This window comes from Cnephaeus nilssonii (assembly GCF_951640355.1).
Source record: "Cnephaeus nilssonii genome assembly, chromosome: 3".
Lineage (NCBI taxonomy): Eukaryota > Metazoa > Chordata > Mammalia > Chiroptera > Vespertilionidae > Cnephaeus > Cnephaeus nilssonii.
Window position 1 is genome coordinate 42,199,986 of NC_137074.1, and position 23,833 is coordinate 42,223,818.

The 23,833-nt window shown below is 40.8% G+C and overlaps 1 protein-coding gene across 4 annotated transcripts; it reads left to right on the plus strand.

The window, feature by feature from the left end:
- The first annotated feature begins 4,088 nt into the window (after positions 1-4,088).
- Positions 4,089-20,345, plus strand: LOC307097312 (protein S100-A16-like). 4 transcript variants are annotated; one of them, XM_079767310.1, is made up of 3 exons: positions 4,109-4,174; positions 17,269-17,357; positions 19,068-20,345. In XM_079767310.1, exon 3 carries the CDS (start codon positions 19,093-19,095, stop codon positions 19,402-19,404), a length of 312 nt encoding a protein of 103 aa, XP_079623436.1. In that variant the 5' UTR covers positions 4,109-4,174; positions 17,269-17,357; positions 19,068-19,092; the 3' UTR covers positions 19,405-20,345. The 4 variants fall into 4 exon arrangements, with proteins under 4 accessions (XP_079623438.1, XP_079623436.1, XP_079623437.1 ...); XM_079767309.1 differs by having other exon boundaries at positions 4,119-4,221; XM_079767312.1 differs by lacking the exon at positions 17,269-17,357 and having other exon boundaries at positions 4,089-4,174.
- The last annotated feature ends 3,488 nt before the right edge of the window (positions 20,346-23,833 follow it).

Consider the following 23,833-nt stretch of genomic DNA (forward strand, 5'->3'; position numbering starts at 1 on the left):
TGTTGTCTGTCCCAACGTCCAGGCCAAGTTCTCTTGGCAAAAGCCATTTCTTGGCACGGATGATCTTGAGTCTGATCTCCCTAGAAGACAGATGACTCTGTGACAGGCACAGTCTTCCTCAGGAAGAGAAGAGCGTGAAGTGTTTTTCCTATTTCTCAGACGGGGGTAGGAAGTTGGAGCAGGCAAACTAACCGCTGCCATTGAGCCGTCAGAAGGCCCCCGTCAGCAGACTTAAGCTCCCTGCCACACTGGTTGCTCATCTGTAGACGAAGTTCATGATAATAATGTGTATCTCACAGGATGAAATGAAATCTTGGATTAGGTTGAACCCGAAGACATAGCCAACAAGCATTCAATCGTTTTTTACTCCACAAAAATGCCGAGTTCGGATGGTTCATCCTCATATGTAAACAATGCTTTGTGAACTCTAAACTGTTAGATATTGTTTAAACAGTAACAACAAACGTCTTACACCCATGCTTCCTAATGAGTCTCCAGAATTCTGTTTGCAGGAATGTCTCAAGGTCCCTGGTGATTTGTGAAGCAGTCACAACTGACAGAATGAAATGCTGAATGCTTCTCAGTTCCTTGCCAGTTTCTCCCAGCACCCAGAGAGCCCCCCACCACCCCTCTTTTGGTCTCATTGCAAAAGCTAGCACAAACAGCAAGCCCCACCCCCAAGCCCCTAAACCCCTCAGACAATCATATTCTGAAGTCTCACTGCACTGTGTCTAAATGGGCATTTGCTATATTCATCCCGTTGAGCACTCAGTGTATCCTCTCCATTTTGAGGCCATCCATTCTTCAAAAAATATATCTTCCATCAGATTGTTAAATCTGACAATATAAAAAAAATTAAAAACTGCCCTGGCCAGTGTGGCTCAGTTGGTTGGAGTGTTGTCCCCAACACCGAAAGGTTGCAGTTTTTTTTTTTTAAATATTATTTATTTTAAATATATTTTATTGATTTTTTACAGAGAGGAAGAGAGAGGGATAGAGAGCTAGAAACATCGATGAGAGAGAAACATCGACCAGCTGCCTCCTGCACACCCCCTACTGGGGATGTGACCGCAACCAAGATACATGCCCTTGACCGGAATCGAACCTGGCACCCTTCAGTCCGCAGGCCGATGCTTTATTCACTGAGCCAAACCGGTTAGGGGAGGTTTAATTCCCTGCCAGGGCACATACCCAGGCTGCAAGGAAATAGCACGCCAGTTACTTTGGGCTCCGAGCATCGCCGTTAGCAGCTGGGACACGCACAGAAATCTTTCTCCCCACTCACCTGAAGGCTGCAGGTTAGGGAGGCAACTTCTCTCTCTCTCTCTCTCTTCCCCCCCCTTCATCTCTCTAAAAATCAATAAACAGATCCTCCAATGAGGATTAAAAAAAAAAAAGCTTTTGTATGAAAAAAAAAAAGACGCTATAAATACAATTGAGAAAGAATTCACGGGGTGGGCGAAATGGATGAAGGGGGTCAAAAGGTATCAATTTCCAGTTACAAAATAACTAAGTCATGAGGATATAATATACAGTATGGTGACTTTAGTTAATAATACTCTTTTGTATATTTGAAAGTTGCTAAGAGAGTAGATCTTAAGAGTTCCCAATACAAGAAAAAACAATTTGTAACTATGTGTGGGGATGGATGTTAACTAGACTTATTGTGGTGATCATCTTGCCATATATTGAATCACTATGCTATACACCTGAAACTAATATAATGTAATATGTAAATTACATAGCACTTAAAATAAAAAGGATTCAAAGAGACAATTTACAGAAAAGGAATGGCAAGTGGCCAATAGACTATGAAAGGATGGTCAAACTTACTAGAAATAAGGGCCATGCAACTAAAAATTGTAATGAGGGACAATTTTGCACCCATTAGACTGGCAAGATTAAAAAGTCTGAAAATATTACATCTTGGTGTGGTTGAGGGAAAACGGAGACAGCCATATACTGCTTGTTGGAATATAAACTGAAGAGCAGTTTCACAGAACCTAGTAAAATTGGAAATGTGCATATCCTATCTCCCTGCAATTCTACTTCTGGATATACACTTGGAAAAACCTTCACCCATGTGCATAGGGCTCATATTATTGCATTGTTTCATGATGGTAAAAAGTCCATCTATAAACAAGGGTATAATATAAAATGTGGCAGAGTTGGTAATACAATGAAATATTCTACAGTAGTCCAGAGAAATTAACTGGCACTCTCCCTATAAATGCAGAGAGAGAGATAAAACTTACACTGTTAGTAAAAGGAGTGAGTTGCAGAGCCCTATGTCCGGTATATTATTACTTAAGTGAGATTTAAAGCCATATGCAACAGCATCATCTGTATTATGCAATGCACATTATTGGACCAGACAGATACATACAAATTCATGACGGTGGTTGCTGCCCTAAGGAAAAAGGAGAGGAAGGGAGATTGGGGTCAGAAAGACCATCAGCTTTATTTGTAGTTTTATTTCTTTAAAAATATTGCTAAAGGCACATCTGGTAAAGCATTATAAATTGTCACTCCTGATTTGTGGAAACACAGTATTATATTATTTTCTGTTCTATTTTGTAGTTTTAGCATTTCTTTTAAGAATTTCCTCTCTTTTATTTTCTTCTTCTGGAACACCTATTAGAGAAAAATTGGAACTTCAAATTTATTTTCCACATTTCTAGCTCTCTCCCTTTTTTAAACTTTTGTAAATATTTAAGTTACTTTTTTATTAATTTTAAAAATAAGTATAGTTGACATACAATATTATATTGGTTTTAGGTGTACAACATAGTAATTTTTATATACCTTATAATGTGACTAACACAATAAATCTGGTAAACTGTCGGTTACATACCAAGTTATCACCATATTATTGACTATAGTCCCTGCGCTGCAGATCACACTCCCATGCTTTATTTATTTACTAACTGGAAGTTTATACCTCTTAGTCCCATTCACCTGTTCACCCATCCCCTGACACCCTTCCTTTTCAGGCAACCATCAGTTTATTCTCTGTAACTATGAGAGCCCTGTGCACTTGGTTTGTTTGTTCGTTTGTGTTGTTTTTGTAGATTCTATATATGAGTGAAGTCATATGATGTTTGTCTTTCTGTCTGACTCATTTTACTTAGCATAATACCCTCTAGGTCCATTCACTTTGTTGCAAACGGCAAGATTTCATTCTTTTTAATGGCTAATATTCCATTCTTTACACCCACATCCACCCCACACATATTACACCTTTATCCGTTGATGGACTCTTAGATTACTTCCATATCTTAGCTATTATAAATAGTGCTGCAATAAACATAGTGTTAGGGTCATGGAAGGAGGAACGCAAGGGGCCAAAGTGGTAAGGGATTATAAATTTATTAGGTCATCTGGATTCCACATGGGTTGGGCCCCAAAATGGTGCTAGCACCCAAAGACAGGGAGTCAGAGGTTTTTAAAGGACTCTAGGCGGGCTTTTTCTGGGCGGAGAATTCTTTGTGAGGGTTGGGATTCTGGGAAACTCCAGAGGGGATAGATAATGGTCTTAGCAAGTGGAATGTGGTCTAAGCAAGTGGAATGTCCATTGTGAAGTGGCCTAAAGGTCAGTTCTGGGGGGTGGGGTTTGATCAGACCTAAACATAGGAGTGCATATAACTTTTTAAAATATTTTTTTTCTTTTTCTTCAGATAAATGCCCCAAAGTAGAATTGCTGGGTTGCATGGTAGTTCTGTTTTAAACTGTTTTCCATAGTGGCTGCACCAGTTACACTCTCATCAACAGAGCACAAGGGTTCCCTTTTCTTTACATCCTCACCAACACTTGTTCTTTGTTGGGATTTTGCCTGCATTTTAACACTTGCCTGAAGTGAAATACTGCATTGTCATTGAACAAGTTTATTGCAAGGTTTGTTACTTCTTTGTCATAGTGATATTTCTCAATCAATATTCACGGTACAATTCCCTGAGACATTAACAACATCAGGTTTAGCGGTAAACTAAACTCACACTCCTGCATTCTCTCCTTCGTTTGTCACCTGAGAGATGCATGACTCATTATGCAGGTATCAGCATGAAAAGGTTGTTGGGTCCAGAACTGAAGTTTTGTTCAACAACCGAGACGTTTTTCAATGAACAACTGGGTCGAGAACTGAACTGTTCCAGATGGGAGACATTTGAGAACCGAGGTTTGACTGCACAGGGCTTTTACCTCCTTGGTTAAATTTATTCCTAGGTATTTTATTCTTTTTGATGTCACTGTAAATGTGTTTGTTTTCCTCATTTCTTTTTCTGATAGCTCATTATTAGTGTATAAAAATGCAATGGATATCTGAATATTGATTTTGTATTCTGTAATTTGACTGCATTTATTTATTTGTCCTAATAGTTTTTGGTAGGGTCTTTAGGATTTTTTACCTATAGTATGTCATCTTGTCTGATTGCTATGCAATTTGAATGCCTTTTATTTTATTTTTTTTCTTGTCCAATTGCTGTGACTAGGACTTCTAATACTATAATAAACAAAAGTGGTGACAGTGGGCATCCTTGTCTTGTTCTTAATCTTAGAGGGAAAGCTTTGAGCTTTTCACCGTTGAGTCTGATGTTAGCTATGGGTGTATCAAATATGACCTTTGTTACATTGAGGTGTAATATTAAAAAAAACCTGCCACTTTGTTGACAGTTTTTATCGTAAATGAATGTTGAATTTTGTCAAATGCTTTTTCTGCATCTATGGAGATTATCATATGATTTTTATCCATGGCTTTGTTAATGTGGTTTATCACATTGATGAATTTATGGCTATTGAATCATCCTTGCATCCCTGGAATAAATTCCACTTGGTCATGGTGTATGATCATTTTAATGTATTGTTGAAATTGATATGCTAATGTTTTGTTGAGAATTTTTGCATCTCTGTTCATCAAGAATATTGGCCTATAATTTTTTTTTGTAGTGTTTTGATATCAGGTAATGCTAGCGTCATTTGGAAGTGTTTCTGCCTCTTAATTTTTGAATTGTCTGAGAAGGATAGGTATTAATTCTTCCTTAAATGTTTGGTAGAATTCACCTGTGAAGCCATCTGGTCCTGCACTTTTGTTTGTCGGGAGTTTTTAATTTAATTTTATTATTACTGATTACTGATTCAATTTCATTACTACTATTAAGTCTGTTCAGATTTTCTGTTTCTTCCTGGTTCAGTCTTGAAGTTTGTACATTTCTAGGAATTTATCTATTTCTTCTTGGTTGTCCAATTTATTGGAATATAATTGTTCATAGTATTCTTTTATGGTCCTTTGTATTTCTGTGGTGTCAGTTGCAATCTTTCCTCTTTCATTTCTGATTTTATTTATTTGGCTCTCTCTCTTTTATCTTGATGAGTCTGGCTAAAGGTTTATCAATTTTGTTTATTATTTTAAAGAACCAGTTGTTAGTTTCATTGATCTTTTCTATTTTTTTTGTCTCTATTTTATTTATTTCTACTCTGATCATTATTATTTCCTTCCTCCTACTAACTTTGGGTTTTGTTTATTCTTCTTTTTCTACTTCCTTTTGATGTAAAGTAGATTGTTTATTTGGGATTTTTCTTGTTTCTTGAGACCTGTATTGCTAAGAACTTCCTCTTTAGAACTGCTTTTGCTGCATCCCATAAATTTTGGAGAGTTGTGTTTTCATTTTAATTTGTTTCAAGATAGTTTTTAATTTCCTCTTTGCCCGATTGGTTGTTTAGTAATATGTTGTTTAGTCTCCACATGTTTGTGTTTTTTCCAGTTTTCTTCTTATACTTGACTAGAGGCCTGGTGCATGAAATTTTGTGCACTGGGGGGTGGGTCCCTCAGCCTGGCCTGCGCCCTCTCGTAGTCCGGGACCCCTCGCTCCTTACTGCCCGCCTGCAGTGGAGGCGGGAGAGGCTCCCACCACCGCCACAGCGCTCTCCAGCTGTGAGCCTGGCTTCTGGCTGAGCGGTGCTCCCCCCTGTGGGAGTGCACTAACCACCAGGGGGCAGCTCCTGCATTAAGTGTTTGCCCCCTGGTGATTAGTGCATGTCATAGCAACTGGTCGTTCCCCTGGTCAGTCGATTTGCATATTAGAGTTTTATTATATAGGATTTCTAGTTTCATACAGTGTGGTTGAAAAAGATACTTGATATGATTTCAATCTTCCTGAATTTATTGAGACTTGTTTTGTGGCCTAACATGTGGTCCACCCTGGAGAATGTTCCATGTGTACTTGACAAGAATATGTATTCTACAGCTTTTGAAAATATTCTGTAAATATCTATTAATTTCATGTGGTCTAATGTATTAAGGCCAATATTTCCTCATTATTTTTTTTGTCTGGATGATCTATTCATTGGTATAAGTGGGGTATTAAATTGACCTAATATGTCAATTTCTCCCTTTATATCTGTTAACATTTGCTTAATATATTTATGTGCTCATTTTTATGAATGTTATATCCCCTTCTTGGGTTGACCCTTTTATTATTATGTAATGACTTTCTGTGTCTCTTTTTACAGTCTTTGTTTTAAAGTCTATTTTTCCTGCCTGGCCATGGTGTGGCTCATTGGTTGAGCATTGACCCATGAACAAAGAGGTCACTGGTTCTATTCCCGGTCAGGGTACATTCGAAGGTTGGGAGATTGATCCCCTGTAAGGGGCGTGCAGGAGGCAGCTGATGGATATTTCTCTCTCACTGATGTTTCTATCTCTCTCTCTCCCTCTCCCTTCCTCTCTCTCTTAAAAAAAAATCAATAAAAAGATACTTTTAAAGTCAATTTTTCCTGATATGAGTATTGCTACCCCAGTTTTCTTTTATTGTGTGGTTTCTATTTGCATGAAATATCTTTTCCCATCCCTTCACTTTCAGTCTATGTGTGTCTTTTGATGTAAAGTGAGTCTCTTGAGGTCAACATATAGATGTCTTTTTAAAAAATTCACTCAGACTCTAGCCGGTTTGGCTCAGTGGATAGAGGGTCAGCCTGCAGACTGAAGGGTCCCAGCTTCAATTCTGGTCTAAGGCACATGCCTGGGTTGTGGACTCAATCCCCAGTAGGGGGTGTGCAGCAGGCAGCTGATTGTTGATTCTCTCTCATCATTGATGTTTCTCTCCCTCCCTTTCCCTTCTTCTCTGAAATCAATAAAAATATATAAAAAAATAAAAAAGCCACTCAGCTACCAATGTCTTTTGATTAGAGCATTTAGTCCATGTACATTTAAAGCAATTGTTGTTAGGCATGTATGTATTGTCATTTCGTGAATGTTTTCTGATTGATTTGGTAGTTCTCTGTTTCTTTCTTCTTCTCTTGGTCTCTTTCCTTGTAGTTTGCTGTTTTTCTTTAGTGTTATGTTTGTGTTCCTTTCTCTTTACTTTTTGTGTATCTTTTGTAGATTTTTAGTTTGTGGTTACCATGAGGTTTATGTATATTGACCTCCATATGTGGCCGTCTATTTTAAGTTAATAGGCATTTAGGTTTGAATGTATATTTAAAATGCTCTATTTTTACTCCCTCTCCACACTTTGTTTTGATGTAATATTTTATTTTTAAAAAAAATCTTTATTGTTAAAAGTATTACATATGTCCCCCCTTTTCCCTCATTGAACTCTTCTAGCCTGCCCTAGTCCCCCACCCCAGGCCTTCACCACCCTATGGGTTATACATATACGTATACAAGTTTTGGGGTTGATCTCTTCCCATTTACCCACCCACCCTCACCTTCCCTCTGAGATTCCACAGTCTGTTCCATGCTTCTACGTCTCTGGTTGATGTAATATTTTAGATCTGTTTGTTTTGTGTATTCCTTAACTACTTATTGTATTTATGTTTGATTCTGCTGTTTTTATCTTTTAACCTTTATATTAGCTTTTTCAGTGGCTTATCCACTGCCTTTACTATATTTTTGCCTTTAACATATGAGGTTTTTTCTTTTGTATATTTTTAAATTTCTGGCTATGGCCTTTCCCCCCCCCCCCCCCCCCCCCACTTAAAGAAGACCTTCAACTTTTCTTGAAATGCCAGGTTAGTGGTGATGAACTCCTTCAGTTTTTGCTTGTCTGGGAAACTATCTCTCCAATTCCGAATAATAACCTTGCCAGACAGAGCACTTTAGATTATATGTTCTTTTCTTTCAGCACTTTAAATATATCCTGTCACTCTCTTCTGGCCAGTAAAGTTTCTGCTGAGAAATCAGCTGTTAGTTTTATGACAGTTACCTTGTATGTGGCAAGTTGTTTTTCTCTTACTGCCTTCAAGATTCTCTTTTTATCTTTAACACTTGTTATTTTAATTACAATCTGTCTTGCTGTGGTTTTCTTTGGGTTCATCTTTTGGAACTCTCTTTGCTTCCTTGACTTGGATGTCTCTTTTCCTTCCCCAGTTAGGAAAGTTTTCAGCTATTATTTCTTCAAATACATTTTTTGCACCTTTCTCTCTGTCTTCTTTTTCTGGGATCCACATAATGCAAGTGTTAATGTGCTTGATGTTGTCCCAGAGGTTCCTTAAAGTATCCTCATTTTTTAAAGTTCTTTTTTTTTTTCTTTTTGCTGTTCTGATTAGGCGATTAAAACTTTTCCGTCTTCTAGGCTCCTAATCTGTTCTTTTGTATTATCTAATCTGCAGTTGAACTCTTCTAGTGTATTTTTAAAAAATTATTTTTGAGGATATTAGAGATGTTCCCCACTCCTCTCAGCTCCCTTCACTGCACTATTGTTTGTATCCATGGGTTATGCATATATTCATATAAGTTCTTTGGTTAATCTCTTTCTGTCCTCTTCTTCTCCCCTCCTTCCCCTCTCCCTTCTCCCCTTCCCTAATCCCTTCCCTCTGAGATCTGTCAATATATTACATGTTTCCATGTCTCTGGACCTATTTGTTCATCAGTTCATTTTGTTTATTAGATTCCACATATAGTGAGATCATGTGATGCTGTCTCTCTCTGACTGGCTTATCTCACTTAGCATAATAATCTTCAGGTCCATCCATGCTGTTTCAAAAAGTAAGAGATCCTTTGCCGGAGCTGACCAGCAGCCCCTGAACAATGGATGAACAGATTACTCTGACACAATTTCACTGTGGGGGGAGAGAGTTAAGGGGCTTGCCTGGCTCAAGGGTCCAAGCAGCCTGGATTGCCTGCCTTGTTAGGCTTTTATTGGAATTTTTATCTTTAGATACAATCAGTAGGGTGAGTAATCTTGGGAGGACACATGTGTTTACATTTTCCTTTAGGCAAGGGCATCCAAGCATAAGGATTGCAGTAAACACCTGGGGGTCTGCATGTGCACAGACTTGTTTGGGAAGGTCAAGGAATAATTAGGGGCGCTGCCTTCAAACACTCTCCTAAGTCTCCCCTAAGTTGGAATTCTGATAAACAGGGCAGGTGGCCATCCATTCACTTTCCTTTTCTGGGAATATCCTCCTTACAACTTTCCAACCAAGTCTCTTGTGCTCCCCAACAATCCTTTTTTATAGTTGCAGAGTATTCCATTGTGTAAATGTACCACAGCTTTTTTAAAAATTTTTTATCTACTTATCTACTGATGGGCACTTGGGCTGTTTCCAGACCTTATCTGGTGTAAATAATACTGCTATGAACATAGGGGTGCATATATTCTTTCTGATTGGTATTTCAAGATTCTTAGGATATATTCCCAGAAGTGGGATTGCTGGGTCAAATGGCAGTTCCATTCTTAATTTTTTGAGGACTCTCCATGCTGTTTTTCATAGTGACTGCACCAATCTGCATTCCCACCAGCAGTGCACTAGGGTTCTCTTTCCCCACATCCTCACTAGCATTTGTCATTTGTTAATTTGTTGATGGTAGCATTCTGGCAGATGTGAGGTGATACCTCATTGTAGTTTTAATTTGCATCTCTCTGATGATTAGTGACATCGAGCATTTTTTTTTATGTCTATTGGGCATCTATATATCCTCTTTGGAGAAGTGTCTATTCAAGTTTTTTGACCATTTTTAAATTGGATTGTTTGTCTTCCTTTTGTTGAGTTGTATGAGTTCTTTATATATTTTGGAAATTAACTCATAAGATGTATCACTGGCAAATATGTTCTCCCATACAGTGGGTTGCCTTTTCATTTTGTGGATGGTTTCTTTTGCTGTGCAGAAACTTTTTAGTTTGATGTAGTCCAATTTGTTTATTTTTTCTTGTGTTTCTTTTGCCCTAGGACAGTGATGGCGAACCTATGACACGCGTGTCAGCACTGACACGCGTAGCCATTTCTGATGACACGCGGCCGCTGAGGTGGCCGCATGCCGAGGATGAAACATTTGCTGCTCTTGAGGATGAAACATTTGCGAAATAATGTTTTTTCCTCAAAGTGACACACTACCCGAGTTATGCTCAGTTTTTTGGCAAACTTTGACACACCAAGCTCAAAAGGTTGCCCATCACTGCCCTAGGAGATGTATTGGCAAATATTCTGCTATGTGAGATGTCTGAGATTTTACTGCTTATGTTTTCTTCTAGGATTTTTATGGTTTTACAACTTACATTTAAGTCCTTTATCCATTTTGAGTTTATTCTTGTGTATGGTGTAAGTTGGTGATCTAGTTTCATTTTTTTGCATGTACCTGTCCAATTTCCCCAACAGTATTTATTGAAGAGACTGTCCTTACTCCATTGTATGCTCTTGCCTCCTTTGGCAAATATTAATTGAGCATATAGGCATAGGTTGATTTCTGGGGTCTCTGTTTCATTTCATTAATCTATATGCTTCTAGTATATTTTTCATTTCAGTTACTGTATTCTTCAGCTTTGATTGGTTCTTTATTATATTTTCTAACTCTTTGTTGAAGTTCTCACTGAATTCCTCTATTGTTCTCCCAAGTTTGGCAAACTTCTTTTGAATGCTACTTTGAATTGTTTTTTTTCTCTTTTAAAAAATATTTTATTGATTTTTTTACAGAGAGGAAGGGAGAGGGATAGAAAGTTAGAAACTTCGATGAGAGAGAAACATTGATCAGCTGCCTCCTGCACACCCCTACTGGGGATGTACCCGCAACCAAGGTACATGCCCTTGACTGGAATCAAACCTGGGACTCTTCAGTTCACAGGCCGATGCTCTATTCACTGAGCCAAACCAGTTAGGGCTACTTTGAATTCTTTATCAGGCAAATTATTTATTTCCATTTCATTAGGGTTTTTTTCTGATTTATTAATTAATTAATTATTGTTACTTCGTTTGGAAAATATTCCTGTCTTCTCATTTTATTTGACTTTTTGTGTTTGTTTTTATAAATTACATAAAACAGCTATCTCTCTTTTAAAAAAAAATATATATATATATATTTATTGGTTTCAGAGAGGAAGGGAAAGGGAGAGAAAGAGACATCAATGATGAGAGAGAATCATTGATCAGCTACCTCTTGCACTCCCCACACTGGGGACCGAGCCAGCAACCCAGGCATGTGCCCTGACTGGGAATCGAACCGTGACCTCCTGATTCATAGGTCCATGTTCAACCACTGAGCCACGCCAGCCAGGTTATCTATCTCTCTTGATCTTGAAGAAGTGGTCTTATGTAGGAATGACCTCTGTGTAGACTGTGTGTGTTGGGTGTTTTTGGCAGGCTGGCTGGAACAAAATCTGGCAAGTGTGGCACATGGGACACCCAGGAGGCTAGCCAGCCAGAGCTACAGTAAGCACTGGTTAAGGTGTCCTGGAGCATGTGGCTGGCTGGCTGGCTGGGGCTGCAGCAGGCACTGCCTGGAAAAGCTCAGGAGTGCTGTGGAGGTGGCTAGAGTGCTTGCCCTGAGCTCTTGCCCATGCTATCTAGGTGGAGGGGGAATGTGAACAATGGTACTCACCAGCATCTCCAATTGCTGCAGATCCCGAAAACTTTCTACAGTCCCCCACCTGCTTGGCAGGCTCTTTTGGGTTAGTAAATGGGTTGTTTTCACATACAGTTTAGGTGTCCTTTGAATAAATATTTTGTTTCTGTGCCCCAGAGCAGGCAAGTCTGCTCTTGCAGACCCCTCAGTGTTATCCCTCCCTACTGCAGGTCACCCATTGAGGAAGGGTTTCCTTAGTTACCACCTCTCCATCTCTCCTATCCGTCCGTAGGTGGTCCTTCTCTCGTTTGTTGAGTAGAAGCTGTTCACTCAGCCATCAGTTGTTCTTTAGGAGGAATTGCTCTGTATATAGATGTATATTTGGAGTGTCCATGGGAGCAGGTAATTTTGGGGTCTTCCTAGGCTGCCATCTTGGACCCACTTTCCACATTTCTTAAAAACATTAATTCATATTTTCCTTTCCTTGTGTTACATTTCAGAAGAATCCCTCAGTTCAGTTTTACAGCTCAATAATTCTTATAAACTGTAATTATTTTGTTATAGCTCATCTGTTTAATTTCTTATTTTCAAGAGTTCTCATTGGCCCTTTCACCACAGACTGCCTATTCTTGGATGCCAGACTCTCACTTATTCCTCTGAGGACTTGGATTATGTTTAGGTCTTGCTATGATTATACGTTGCCTCTGTACATTCTTTTTTAATGTCTGCTCTACTTCTTTCATGGTGTTGGCCTTCCTCAGAAGTTTGCTGATTGCTGACAATGTTCATTGTTGTAGTTGAGAGATTTACCTCATTAGACTCTCTAGCATCTGTTCGTGCTACTTGCTTGGAGAAGGTGTGGCATGGGCGTGAGTGTGGGGCAGGGGAAGGGTGGGCAGTGGGAAGTAGGGTAGGGCAGAGGCTGTCTTGTGGGTGTGGGAGCTCCAGTTTCTGGTATGCATGGTACACTGCCTTGTCTGAAGCAAGCACGGAGCCAAGCCCACATCTACTGTGTTGCCCGGAGGGAATGTCCCAGGTCTCTCTAACTGGCTGGGGGTTTGTGTTTATGTGACAGGGCTGTTTACAGAGACCAAATGCTGCTCCTCTTGGTGGGTCTCCTTTGAATTTCCTTGGTCCGGTCCAGCTCTCAGGGCACTCCTTCCTCTGGGCATGGTGCTCTCCCACGGGACTGTTTTCTTTCTCTAGTCCAGTCCCATCATTATTTTATCAGCATTTCATCTTTAGGAATTCTCCACAGTTTCTGATCTAGCAAGGGGACCCCTGCATAATTTTGAATTTCAGATTAAAAAATTTTTTTCTTTTATTTGTTAGAAATGTATCTTTTTTTAAAAAAGTGTGTTGTTCTTTTTAAAAATGTTTTTATTGATTTTTTTAAGAGTGAGAGGAAGGGAGAGGGAGAGAGAGAGAAAGAGAGAGAAAGAGAGAGAGAGAGAGAGAGAGAGAGAGAGAGAGAGAGAGAGAGAGAGAGAGAAAGAGGGAGAGAGAGAGAGAGAGAGAGAGAGAGAGAGAGAGAGAGAGACATGGATGTGAGAAAGAAACATTGATCAGTTGCTTCCTGCATGGACCCCTACCAGGGATGGAACCCGCAACCTGGGTATGTGCCCTTACTGGGAATCAAACCTCGACTTTTCGGTGCATGGGACAACGCTCAACCAACTGAGCCATACAGGCCACCATCTATGAATCTCAAGCTTGAAGAGAGAGGTTAGGGCTAACTAACGACGTAGATTTAGGAGTCATAAGAATAAAAGAAAACTTGAAGCATGGGAGGATAAAAGATATTCAGAGAGAGCTTGTGCACAGAGAGAAGAAAAGCCAGCCAAGCATAGAATTTAGGAAATTACCTACACTTAAGAGGTTGGGATAAAATGAGGAACCAATGGAAGAGAGTGGTTAGAGAGGTAGCGGGAGACTTGGAGAAGGGCAGAGGAGAGAAGAAGGATAAAGAGTGTGAGAGGTGATAGGACTAGCCCTAAAACAAGGTCAGGAAAACAACACTGAGGCTGCTGGTGGCTTTTGGGAGCTGCCTCACTGGAGGGATGAGGCCAAAGCCAAATGGAGACGAGTTCAGGGCCGGGTGATGAGAAGGAAGCTGAGGCAGACAGCGAGCACTTTGTCACAGCAGTGGAAGAAGTGAAGCTTGTAGAAGGCAAAACACCACCGGGAGGGGATTCTGCTAGACTCTGGGGGGAAAACCCCTCCATTAACTGGAGGCTTCCTGATACCTACATGTAAGGAATTTTTCCCTTTTATAGGAAGCAGATGGAATTAACAGACTTGATTATTGTTTCTACTTATAATGTACACAGCCAGAGGTATATTGTAAATACTTGTAATTCCCTGTCATAAATCCATCTTTGTTTTAAAGCCACCGTGGTTTGCTTTTTAGTTTTCTCTTTATGACTGAGGGACATTTTCCCACTTTGTCATTGAATAACTCAAGAAATGCACAATTAGCCCTAACTGGTTTGGCTCAGTGGATAGAGCATCAGCCTATGGACTGAAGGGTCCCATGTTCAATTCCGGTCAAGAGCACATACCTCAGTTGCAGGCTTGGTCCCTGGCCCTGGTTGGGGCGCATGTGGGAGGCAACCAATCGATGTATCTCTTTCACATCGATCTTTCTCTTTCTCTATCTCTTCCTCTCCTTTCCACTCTAAACATCAATAGAAAAATATCCTCAGGTGAGGATTAACACACACAAAAAAAAGAAAAAAAGAAGAAAAAAAAAAGAAATGTACAATGAGGTGTCATGATTTTTGTTCTCGGGAAAGTAGTAAGACATGTAGTAACAACTTCTGCCCTTGGAATAAGTATATGGCTGCTGCTCAGAGGCCATGCTCTCCAGAAAAGACTCCTCTCTGTTTAGTCTGTTGCCAGGAGAGCCACCTCAGCTCTGAGAACCACACCTGCCTAGACTAACACAGAAATTGGACCCCTGACATAGGGCCAAATCAGTGCGATTAATATCTGGGTACTGTTTGGCACCATAAGAGGAAATACAGGGTGAATTAACTTTGTAATTGGATTCTGATTAGTTGTGTCCTAATATTTTCATGTCATTGCTCTGGGAGAATGACATTACTGCCCAGTCCTGAGAGGAGAGTCTTGACTAATTTAGGAAGATTATGAAATTAAAGGAGAGACAGAGAAGGCAGAAAAAGGGGAAATAAAGCAAGGCCCTAAATACAGGCTCCCAAGAGAAAAAGGGGGAGAGTTATAGTGGACATTTGCTTTTTTTTTTTCCCCCTAAACGCTTTATTGAGATATTCATTTATACCTTTATTAGAAGGTATAATTGATATTCAATAAACTTTGTATTTAAAGTGTACAATTTGATAAGTTTTGGCACCATCAACATTATCAAGATAATGAATGTATCCATTAGTCCCAAAAGTTTCCTTTTGTCCCTTTGTAAGTCTTCCCTCCCTTACCCTCTGTGCCTAGACCAGTGATGGGCAACCTTTTGAGCTTGGTGTGTCAAACTTCGCCAAAAAACTGAGCATAACTCGGGTAGTGTGTCACTTTGAGGAAAAAACATTATTTCTCAAATGTTTTATCCTTGGCATGCGGCCGCCTTAGCGGCCGCGTGTCATCAGAAATGGCTACGCGTGTCAATGCTGACACGCGTGTCATAGGTTCGCCATCACTGGCCTAGACAATCATGGGTCTACTTTCTAGAACTACCAAGAAGCTTGAATTTTCTAAAATTTTATATACATGAAATCATACAATATATACTCTTTTTCTATCTGACTTATTTAATTAGCATTATTATTTTGAATTTTATTCATGCTGTTGTGTGTGTTAATAGTTCGTTTCTTTTCATTGCAGAATAGTACTCTATCTTATGGGTTAATAGTACTCTATCTTAAACCACAATTTGTTTATCTTTTCATCTCTTGAAAGGCATTTGGGTTATTTCCAGTTTTTAGCTATCATAAATAAATTTGCTGTAAATATTTGTATACAAGTCTTTGGATGGGCATGTGCTTTCTTTTCTCTTGGGTAGCTACCTAGAAATGGAATGGTTTGGTCGTATAGTAGATGTAGTTTTAACTTTTTAAGAAGCTGCCAAGGCCCGGTCGGTGGCTCAGTGGTTGAGTGTTGACCTATGAACCAGGTGGTCACAGCTTGTATTCCCAGTCATGGCACATGTCCGGGTGGTGGGCTCAATCCCCAGTGTGGGGAGTGCAGGAGTCAGCTGGTCGATGATTCTCTCTCATTGATGTTTCTATCCCTCTCTCCCTCTCCCAGCCGGGGAGCAGGGCACCTAGGTGTCTCTGAAGGCCTTTTCCCACATAGAAGAGAAATCGTAGCTTCTGGTACTTTCTCTCAAAACTCTGACCCTCATGGGGCAATGTTTATGAGGGAGAGTTAAGAGAAAGAAAAGCAAGATTCAATGTATAAATACTATATGAGTTTAGCAAGATTATCCTATTGTGGTACTATTGTGGGAGATTTGTCTTCTTGCTACTTTTCCATATGTTCCAGGTTTTCTGCAAAATTATGTTTTAAATAAAATATGTTTATTTATTTATTTATGTACAGTTGACATACAATACTGTGTACAGTTTCAGATGTACAACATTTATATACCTTACGATGTGATTTCACAAGTCTAGTAACCAACTGTCACAGTACATAGTTATCACAATATCGCTGACTATTCCCCTTCATCTTTTTCACCTCTCCCCCTCCCACCCCTCCCTTCTAGCAACCATCAGTTTGATTTGGTTCTATGGGTCTGTTTTTGTTTTGTTTTTTAATTCCAAATACAAGTGAAATCATATGGTATTTGTCATGTCCATTGATACATGGACAAAGAAGATGTGATATATATATATATATATATATATATATATATATATATATTTAAAATGAACTATTACTCAGCAATAAAAAAGAATGAAATCTTGCCATTTGTGACAACATGGATGGACCTAGAGGGTATTATGCTAAGTGAAATAAGTCAGACAGAGAAAGTATGTTTGTTTTTTTAAAGTTTCATGTGAAAAGTTGCAACTGATAATAAAAATGTTGATGGATAGTTAAAAGAGCAGAAGGAGCCGAAACTAGTTTGGCTCAGTGGATAGAGCGTCGGCCTGCAGACTGAAAGGTCCCAGGTTCGATTCTGGTCAAGGGCATGTACCTTGGTTGCGGGCACAACCCCGGTGGGGGGTGTGCAGGAGGCAGCTGGTCGATGTTTCTCTCTCATCGATGTTTCTAACTCTCTGTCCCCCTCTCTTCCTCACTGTGATAAATCAATAAAATAAAATAAAAAAAAATAAAAAATAAAAAAATAAAAGAGTAGAAGGAAAAAAAATCCCCAAAATTCACTATGCTTCTTTCTGGGCAAAATTGCCCCTCCCATTCGTCTCCCTGCCCCCTTGCCCTGCTTATTCTTCTTCATGCTATTTGTGATGACCAGGCATATTTTATGCTAATTGAATGTCTCTTGTCTGCTTCACCATCAGCATGTAAACAGCACAAGAACAAAGGCTCTGCCAGTTCGGTTAATCTCTGCAGCCCAGAGCAGACCAGGCATTGAGAAGGACTGAGCTCAGTAAGTGTTAATGAATGAATGGTCAACTTATGAGCAATATTAATTTTCTTCTTCATACGTATCTGAGTTTTTAGCTGTTTTCCAATGAATTTTATTACTTTTGTGATCATAAAAAAAGTGAATAAATATTATTTTTTCCTCCATGGAAATGGCACAATGAAATGACATCTCAATTATAATATTTAAGAGTGAAGTTCTTTTATAATGAAGTTGACATTCCTTTAAGTCTCAAAGAAACACAAGAAATCCACTGGTGTGAGTCATATGTCTGTGTGGCCAGATTCCTGCTGAGCTGGGTGAGAGCACACATGTGTAGAGAAAACCACAAGTTGTTCACAGGGCCATCAACGGTATAGTACACAGGACCGACCTGTGCAAATTCACCTCCCAGAAGGCTAGCTGGAGGCCTGTGCTCTGTGTGTCTCTCCCGCATCTGTTCACCTTCTTGCCTTTGTCAGTAGGTATAGAGATGTGCTCACCAACAGGGTTCTGGAAAGTCTGCCTGGATTAGATCTCGGGGCTGGGCCTCTCCCCTGGGAAGATAAGCTGGGGCTGGTCTGGTTCCAGCTGTTGGAGGATGAGGAATCTTTCGTCTTCCAACATCTGGAGTCTGCCATCCCAGGATGAGTCTGCCAGACCCTTCCCATTTCCGTTCCTTCCATTGCTCACCTTTTCTATCTTAACCACTTGCCCTTCAGCCCCGTAGGACCTGTTTTCTATGCTCAGGAACACGGCTTCTTTAGGTGATGTTCAGTGATAGCTTCAAACTACAGCTCAACTTGTCTGCCATATTGGAAAACCTCTCGATGCTTCTTGAAGCTTTCCAATCCCTTGATCACATAATCCATTGTGGGATTGCAGCTGCTTCACTAGTGGGGATCATAGAAAATGGGATCAATTTGGGATCCCTTCTCCATATTTATGACAGGCATCACCTGCCTTCTCTCTGCCTCTCCACACTTCCAAACGTTGTGCTGATTCATCTCATAGAACAAGTTCGTGCCAGTAGAAGGGGTGGCTCCCCAATTGTACCAAGGGATACATATTTCTATAAGGGGTGCTTTAGCTGAACTTCATTTCATCTATGTAATGTGTCAGCCGACATCATAGTTTTATTTGCACCTTCTCTCCTCATTCTGGGAGAAGTTTGAAGGCTTCATGAAAATTTCTGTGAACTCCAGGAGGCTGACAATTTCAGGTTCGCTCTCAGCTGCAAGTCTCTTCCTCTTCAACATCGCTGAGATCATTTGCATCCCACATTTCATGGTGACTCTTTCTCTTCTTCTCCCACCAACCAGATACAGGTCTTTTCTTTGTTTTCCCCAGATTCAATCCCAGCAAGACCAATGATTTTAGTGTTATTCATTAGATATCCCTGCTCGCTACGAGTTTTAAGAACTAAAACATTAGCAGTAACCTGCATCTACCTCTGTGTTCCCACCATATTCCATATTTCTTTAGCTGCCTGGTTGCTGGAAACTGCACTTAGATTTCTTCCCTCCCCAGGCGTGGGTCTTTGCTAGAAGCATTGGTCCCCCTGTCCCTGCAGGGTAGAAGTAGATAGAACCGACGGGGCTTAAATTTTTTTAAAAAATTTTGATCATTTTGCATTGTTTTTCAATTATAGTTGACAGAGAGCCCAGGGTGTATGTGGGGGAGGAGGTTTGGCCTGTGGGGTTTATTCTCATCTGTGATTCTCATGGTGCCCAGGCCCCTCGAGGAGTGAGGCAGTGAGATGGCGGACTGCTACACAGAGCAAGAGAAGGCGGTTGCAGTTCTGGTGGAAAACTTCTACAAATATGTGTCTAAGTACAGCCTGGTCAAGAACAAGATCAGTAAGAGCAGTTTCCGAAAGATGCTTCAGCAAGAGCTCAACCACATGCTGATGGACACGGGCAACCGAAAGGCTGCTGACAAGCTCATCCGGGACTTGGACGCCAACCACGATGGATGCATCAGCTTTGACGAGTACTGGACCTTGATAGGAGGCATCACCAGCCCCATCGCCAACCTCATCCATGAGCAGGAGCAGCAGAGCAGCAGCTAAAGTACCCCCATCGTCCCCTCATGGCACTGCCCCAATGCCCGGCCCCTCATGCTCTTCTCAGCCTCCTGCCCACCCAGGCTCTGTCCTCACTTCTCCCTTGAGACCTTCTGTTAATCATTGCTGAACAGGGGGAGCGGGTGATATCAGGGTCTCTTTATGAACATCTCACTCTGGGGGGTGCCTACCTCAGGGTTTCAGTCCCTGGAGCCAGCAGGCCCTGGGCGTCCAGGCCCTCGGTACTGTTTGGGGAACTCAAGAGATTCTGAAGTCCATCTACCCTTCCAACATCTCCCCCACATACACCCTGAGCCCTCTGTCAACTGTAATTGAAAAACAATGAACAATGATATTTCCTCTAATCAATTCCCTTTTAATGTGCACAAATTTTGTGCACCAGGCCACTAGTCTATTTATAAATCTTCCCATAGCCTTTATTCCTGGAGTGCCTCGGTTTGCATCAAACCGAAGTCTTACTATGCATTGTCTGATTCTATTCTCACAGCAACCTAAAGAGTATGTACAATGATCATCTCTCTATTTTTTTTAGAGAGAATAAAAGGGAGGGAGAGAGAGAGAGAGAGAGAGACATTGATGTGAGAGAGACACATAAACCCTGGTTGCCTCCTACACATGCCCCAACCAGTGCTGGGTATCAAACCTGAAACCGAGGTACAGGCCCTTGACCAGGAATTGAACCTACGACCCCTCGGTCAGTGGACCAACACTCCAACCACTAAGCCAAATTGGCCAGGGCTATCATCTCTATGTCTCAGATGAAGAAAGAGAGGCACAGGCAAGTAGTAGGGTTTAGACCTATGTCTGTATGATCTACAAACCTGTGTCCTTGACCCTTGCCCAGACTGGCCTCTCAAAGTCCTCTGTGTGATGTTTGGGGTTGAAGTGGGGTTAGGGACTGGACATTTGAATCAAATAACTGTTCAGAGAGCTCCGGATTGAGTGGTCCCTATGTTACCAAGAGGCTCAGATATAAACTTTGTGTCTTATACAATTTGTGGAACGCTCTTTAGGAAAAATAATTTTTAAAAACCTTACTTTTTTGCCTTGGCCTCAGAAGGGACTTGCACAAGGGAGGGTGCTGAAGCTTAAGCTTCATTATCAAGGTTTGATGCCCAGAGGGGCTGGGCAGGCAGAAGCTGCCTTCACAGAGCAGGCCCCGAGCAAAAGCTCTGATCTGGTACAACCAAGGAGAGTCCAGTACACCGCAAGTTCCACCCAGACCCAGGGACATTGTATAAATGGCGGTGGCCTGTGCCTCTTCCACAGGACAGACTCGGAAAAGGTGGCCCAGGGTCTGGGTGTGTGGGTGGGGTATGTGCGAGGAATTTCCTGGGCTGAGAGCACCGCAGCTTCCACTGATGGCCACTAGAGGGAGTTGCGCACCTGGATACTGCTTGTGACGAGTTTCAGGCTCCCAGTCACCCTTCCAAGGCACTCAGGGTCTCTGGGCCACTCCCCATTGTTATCCTCGGGCCCAGGGGTGCGGATGAGACTTCATCGGCATGGCATGCCGTGGCGTCCCCTTTCAAGGAATAACTCACAGGGGTAGTGGGTACAGCCGTTGGAGGGTACCTATGGATTTTACCTGCACTATACTGTCAAAGGTTCAGAGATAGTCAAAGTAAAACCAATGAAGCAGTAATTAGTAAAAGCTTACTGTGTACACACCAAGGAGTTTGCAAACCCGGAGCACTCAGACCAAAACATAGGATGAGACGCCGAGGAACACTGTAATGAAGCAGCTTCTACAGTGAGAAGGCGCTTCACAGTGACTGGGAGTTAGGCTAAATCCTGGTTTTGTCTGCCCGGGAAACCTTCAAGGAGGGTCTTCATTTGCTTTTGCTTTTAAGAATATTAAGGAGGAAACTTTTCTTCCCTCAGGAGCCATGGGCCCTTTAGAAAATTCCATAAGTAAAAACCAGTTAAATGTTTAAACTACATAAGCAGAAAATTTAATTCACGTCTAACTCGAGTTTTACAACACTTAGCATTACACGATTGCGTAGGTCTACCTGGATTCTGTGCTGTAATTTGGAGAGGAAGGTCCCAGGAGTGCCTGCATGTAGTCTCTCTCCTCACAGCTGTGAACTCCTGGAACCCAGGACGGGTCTTTATTTGATAACCCCTCACCTAGCACACTGGGGTCTCCATCAATGCTTCTGGCTTGAACAGCTAAGAGAGAAAGAAGGGGAGAGAAAATGGGCAAGGAGGAACTAGTGAGATGGAGACTGACTAGAGCTTATTTAAAGGAACTTTGACTCTTTCCTGTAGGACTTTAGAAATAAAGAGAGGGGGGGGGGATATAAAATAAATAAGTTGGCATTCTTATTCTCAGGTAACTCACTTCCTAGTGAAAAAGAAAGATGTGCCAGTAACTATGGTCTTGGGCAAAGTATAAGGGCCTTCTTGGGGGGAGGCCCAGCCTCTGGTGGCCAAGGCCTCCTGCTATGAGACGTACTCCTTGAGGGTCTCCCAGAGTCAAGTGTCTGGTAACAATGTCCAGAACCTCACTTGACTCTTGGTCCTTTGCAGGTGACAAGTCAGAGTGTTTGCTTACATCTCTTGTTAACCTTCAAAAACAAATGAACCATCTATTTTTTACCAGCAAAAGGGGTTTATTTGGGAATAGTAGAGGAATTGCAATTCAGGACCAGCAAACTATGGTAAACCACAGGCAAGTCTGTAAAATAGTGGAGGGGAGCATGCTTTTATAGGGCAACAGTGGAAGTTGGGAGGGGCTGCTGCAGAGTCCAAGGTGGTGACGGCTTCTCATTGGCTGGGCTGTAACCAGGAGCTCAAACCCAAGGCAACCAGCAAAAGAAGTTCTGGTGACCATTAAGGTGTTTTGCAGGACAAGGAGAAATTCTCCTTCCTTCTGCTGTGGTGTGTCCTCTTGTTTGGGGTCTGGCTCCCCTTTAGGGCTTCTTGACTTCATTTTAAATGATGTTTCCTTTATTTATTTTAACACGTTCCATGGAATCTTTGGACAATCTCTGTATCCTCAGCACCGTGAACGTGCACAATGACAATGTAAATATACCTTGATGGAATTATTTTCAGTTCATTTTTTTGGTATCTTGATGGAAGTCAAATGTTCATCATCTCTAGGAAATTTTCTTGTTTTATTTTTTGAGCATATACCCTTTTCCCCCACCCCAGTATATTTTTGTCCTCAGTTTCTAGAACTTCTATTAATCATATGTTGGAGTCCTGGATTGATCCTCTACAGCTCTTATCTTTTATCTTACATTTTCTATTTTGTTGTCTTTTTAATATATATTTTTGAATTTTTATAAGAGTTTATTTGAGCCAAACTGATGACATAGGCAAGGGAGCAGGATCTCAAATGCTCTTTGATCTATTTTCTGATCTACTGATCCTTCTATTGAAATTTTTTCAGTGATCATATTTTTAATTTCTAAGAGTGCTGTCTTGTTCATTGAATTTTCTGATTATAGAGCATTCTGGCTTTTTAATGCTTGTACTAGCTTCTCAAATTTCCCTGAAGACACTATATGCATATTTTTAAGTTTTCTCTTGTTCTGTGAGTTTTTAAAAAAAATATATTTTATTGATTTTTTTACAGAGAAGAATGGAGAGGGATAGAGAGTTAGAAACATCGATGAGAGAGAAACATCAATCAGCTGCCTCCTGCACACCCCCTACTGGGGATGTGTCTGCAACCAAGGTATATGCCCTTGACTGGAATCAAACCTGTGACCTTTCACTCCGCAGGTCGATGCTCTATCCATTGAGCCAAACTGGTTAGGACTGTTCCCCGAGTCTTATCTAAGATCAGTTTTCCTGTTGTATTATTTATTATTTTTAAAAAATATTTTTGTTGATTTCAGAGTGGGAGAAGGAGATAGAAATATCAATGATGAGAGAGAACCATTGTTCGACTGCCTCCTGCATGCCCCCTACTGGGGGTTGAGCCTGCAACTTGGTCATATGCCCTGACTGGGAATCAAACCTGTGATCTCTTGGTTCCTGGGTCAACGCTCAACAGCTGAGCCACACCCGGCTGGGCAATTTTTCCTGATTTATAGTTTTCTCAAATTTTTAAAATTGAATTCATTGGGTCTCTCAACTTTTTATTTTAAAAAATGTTCAAACTTAAAAAAAGTTGAAAAAATAGTGCACTGAATATGAGTACACCCTTTCCCTAATCATCAACCATTAGCATTTTGCTACATTTGCTGTCTTTCTCTCTTTCTGTTTTTTTTTTCCTGAATCATTTGAAAGTAATAGCAGACATTATGACATTTTACTCTTAAATATTTCAGCATATATATCCATTTAGAATAACAATATTCTCTTATCTACCACAAGATCATTACTGCACTCCAAACACAACATTGATTCAATAATATCTCCTAATACTCAGTTCATATTTAATTCTCCCCATTTG

Coding starts and splice junctions, on each gene's coding strand:
- LOC307097312 (XM_079767312.1), top strand. CDS start 19,093: ATGGCGGACTGCTACACAGAGCAAGAGAAGGCGGTTGCAGTTCTGGTG.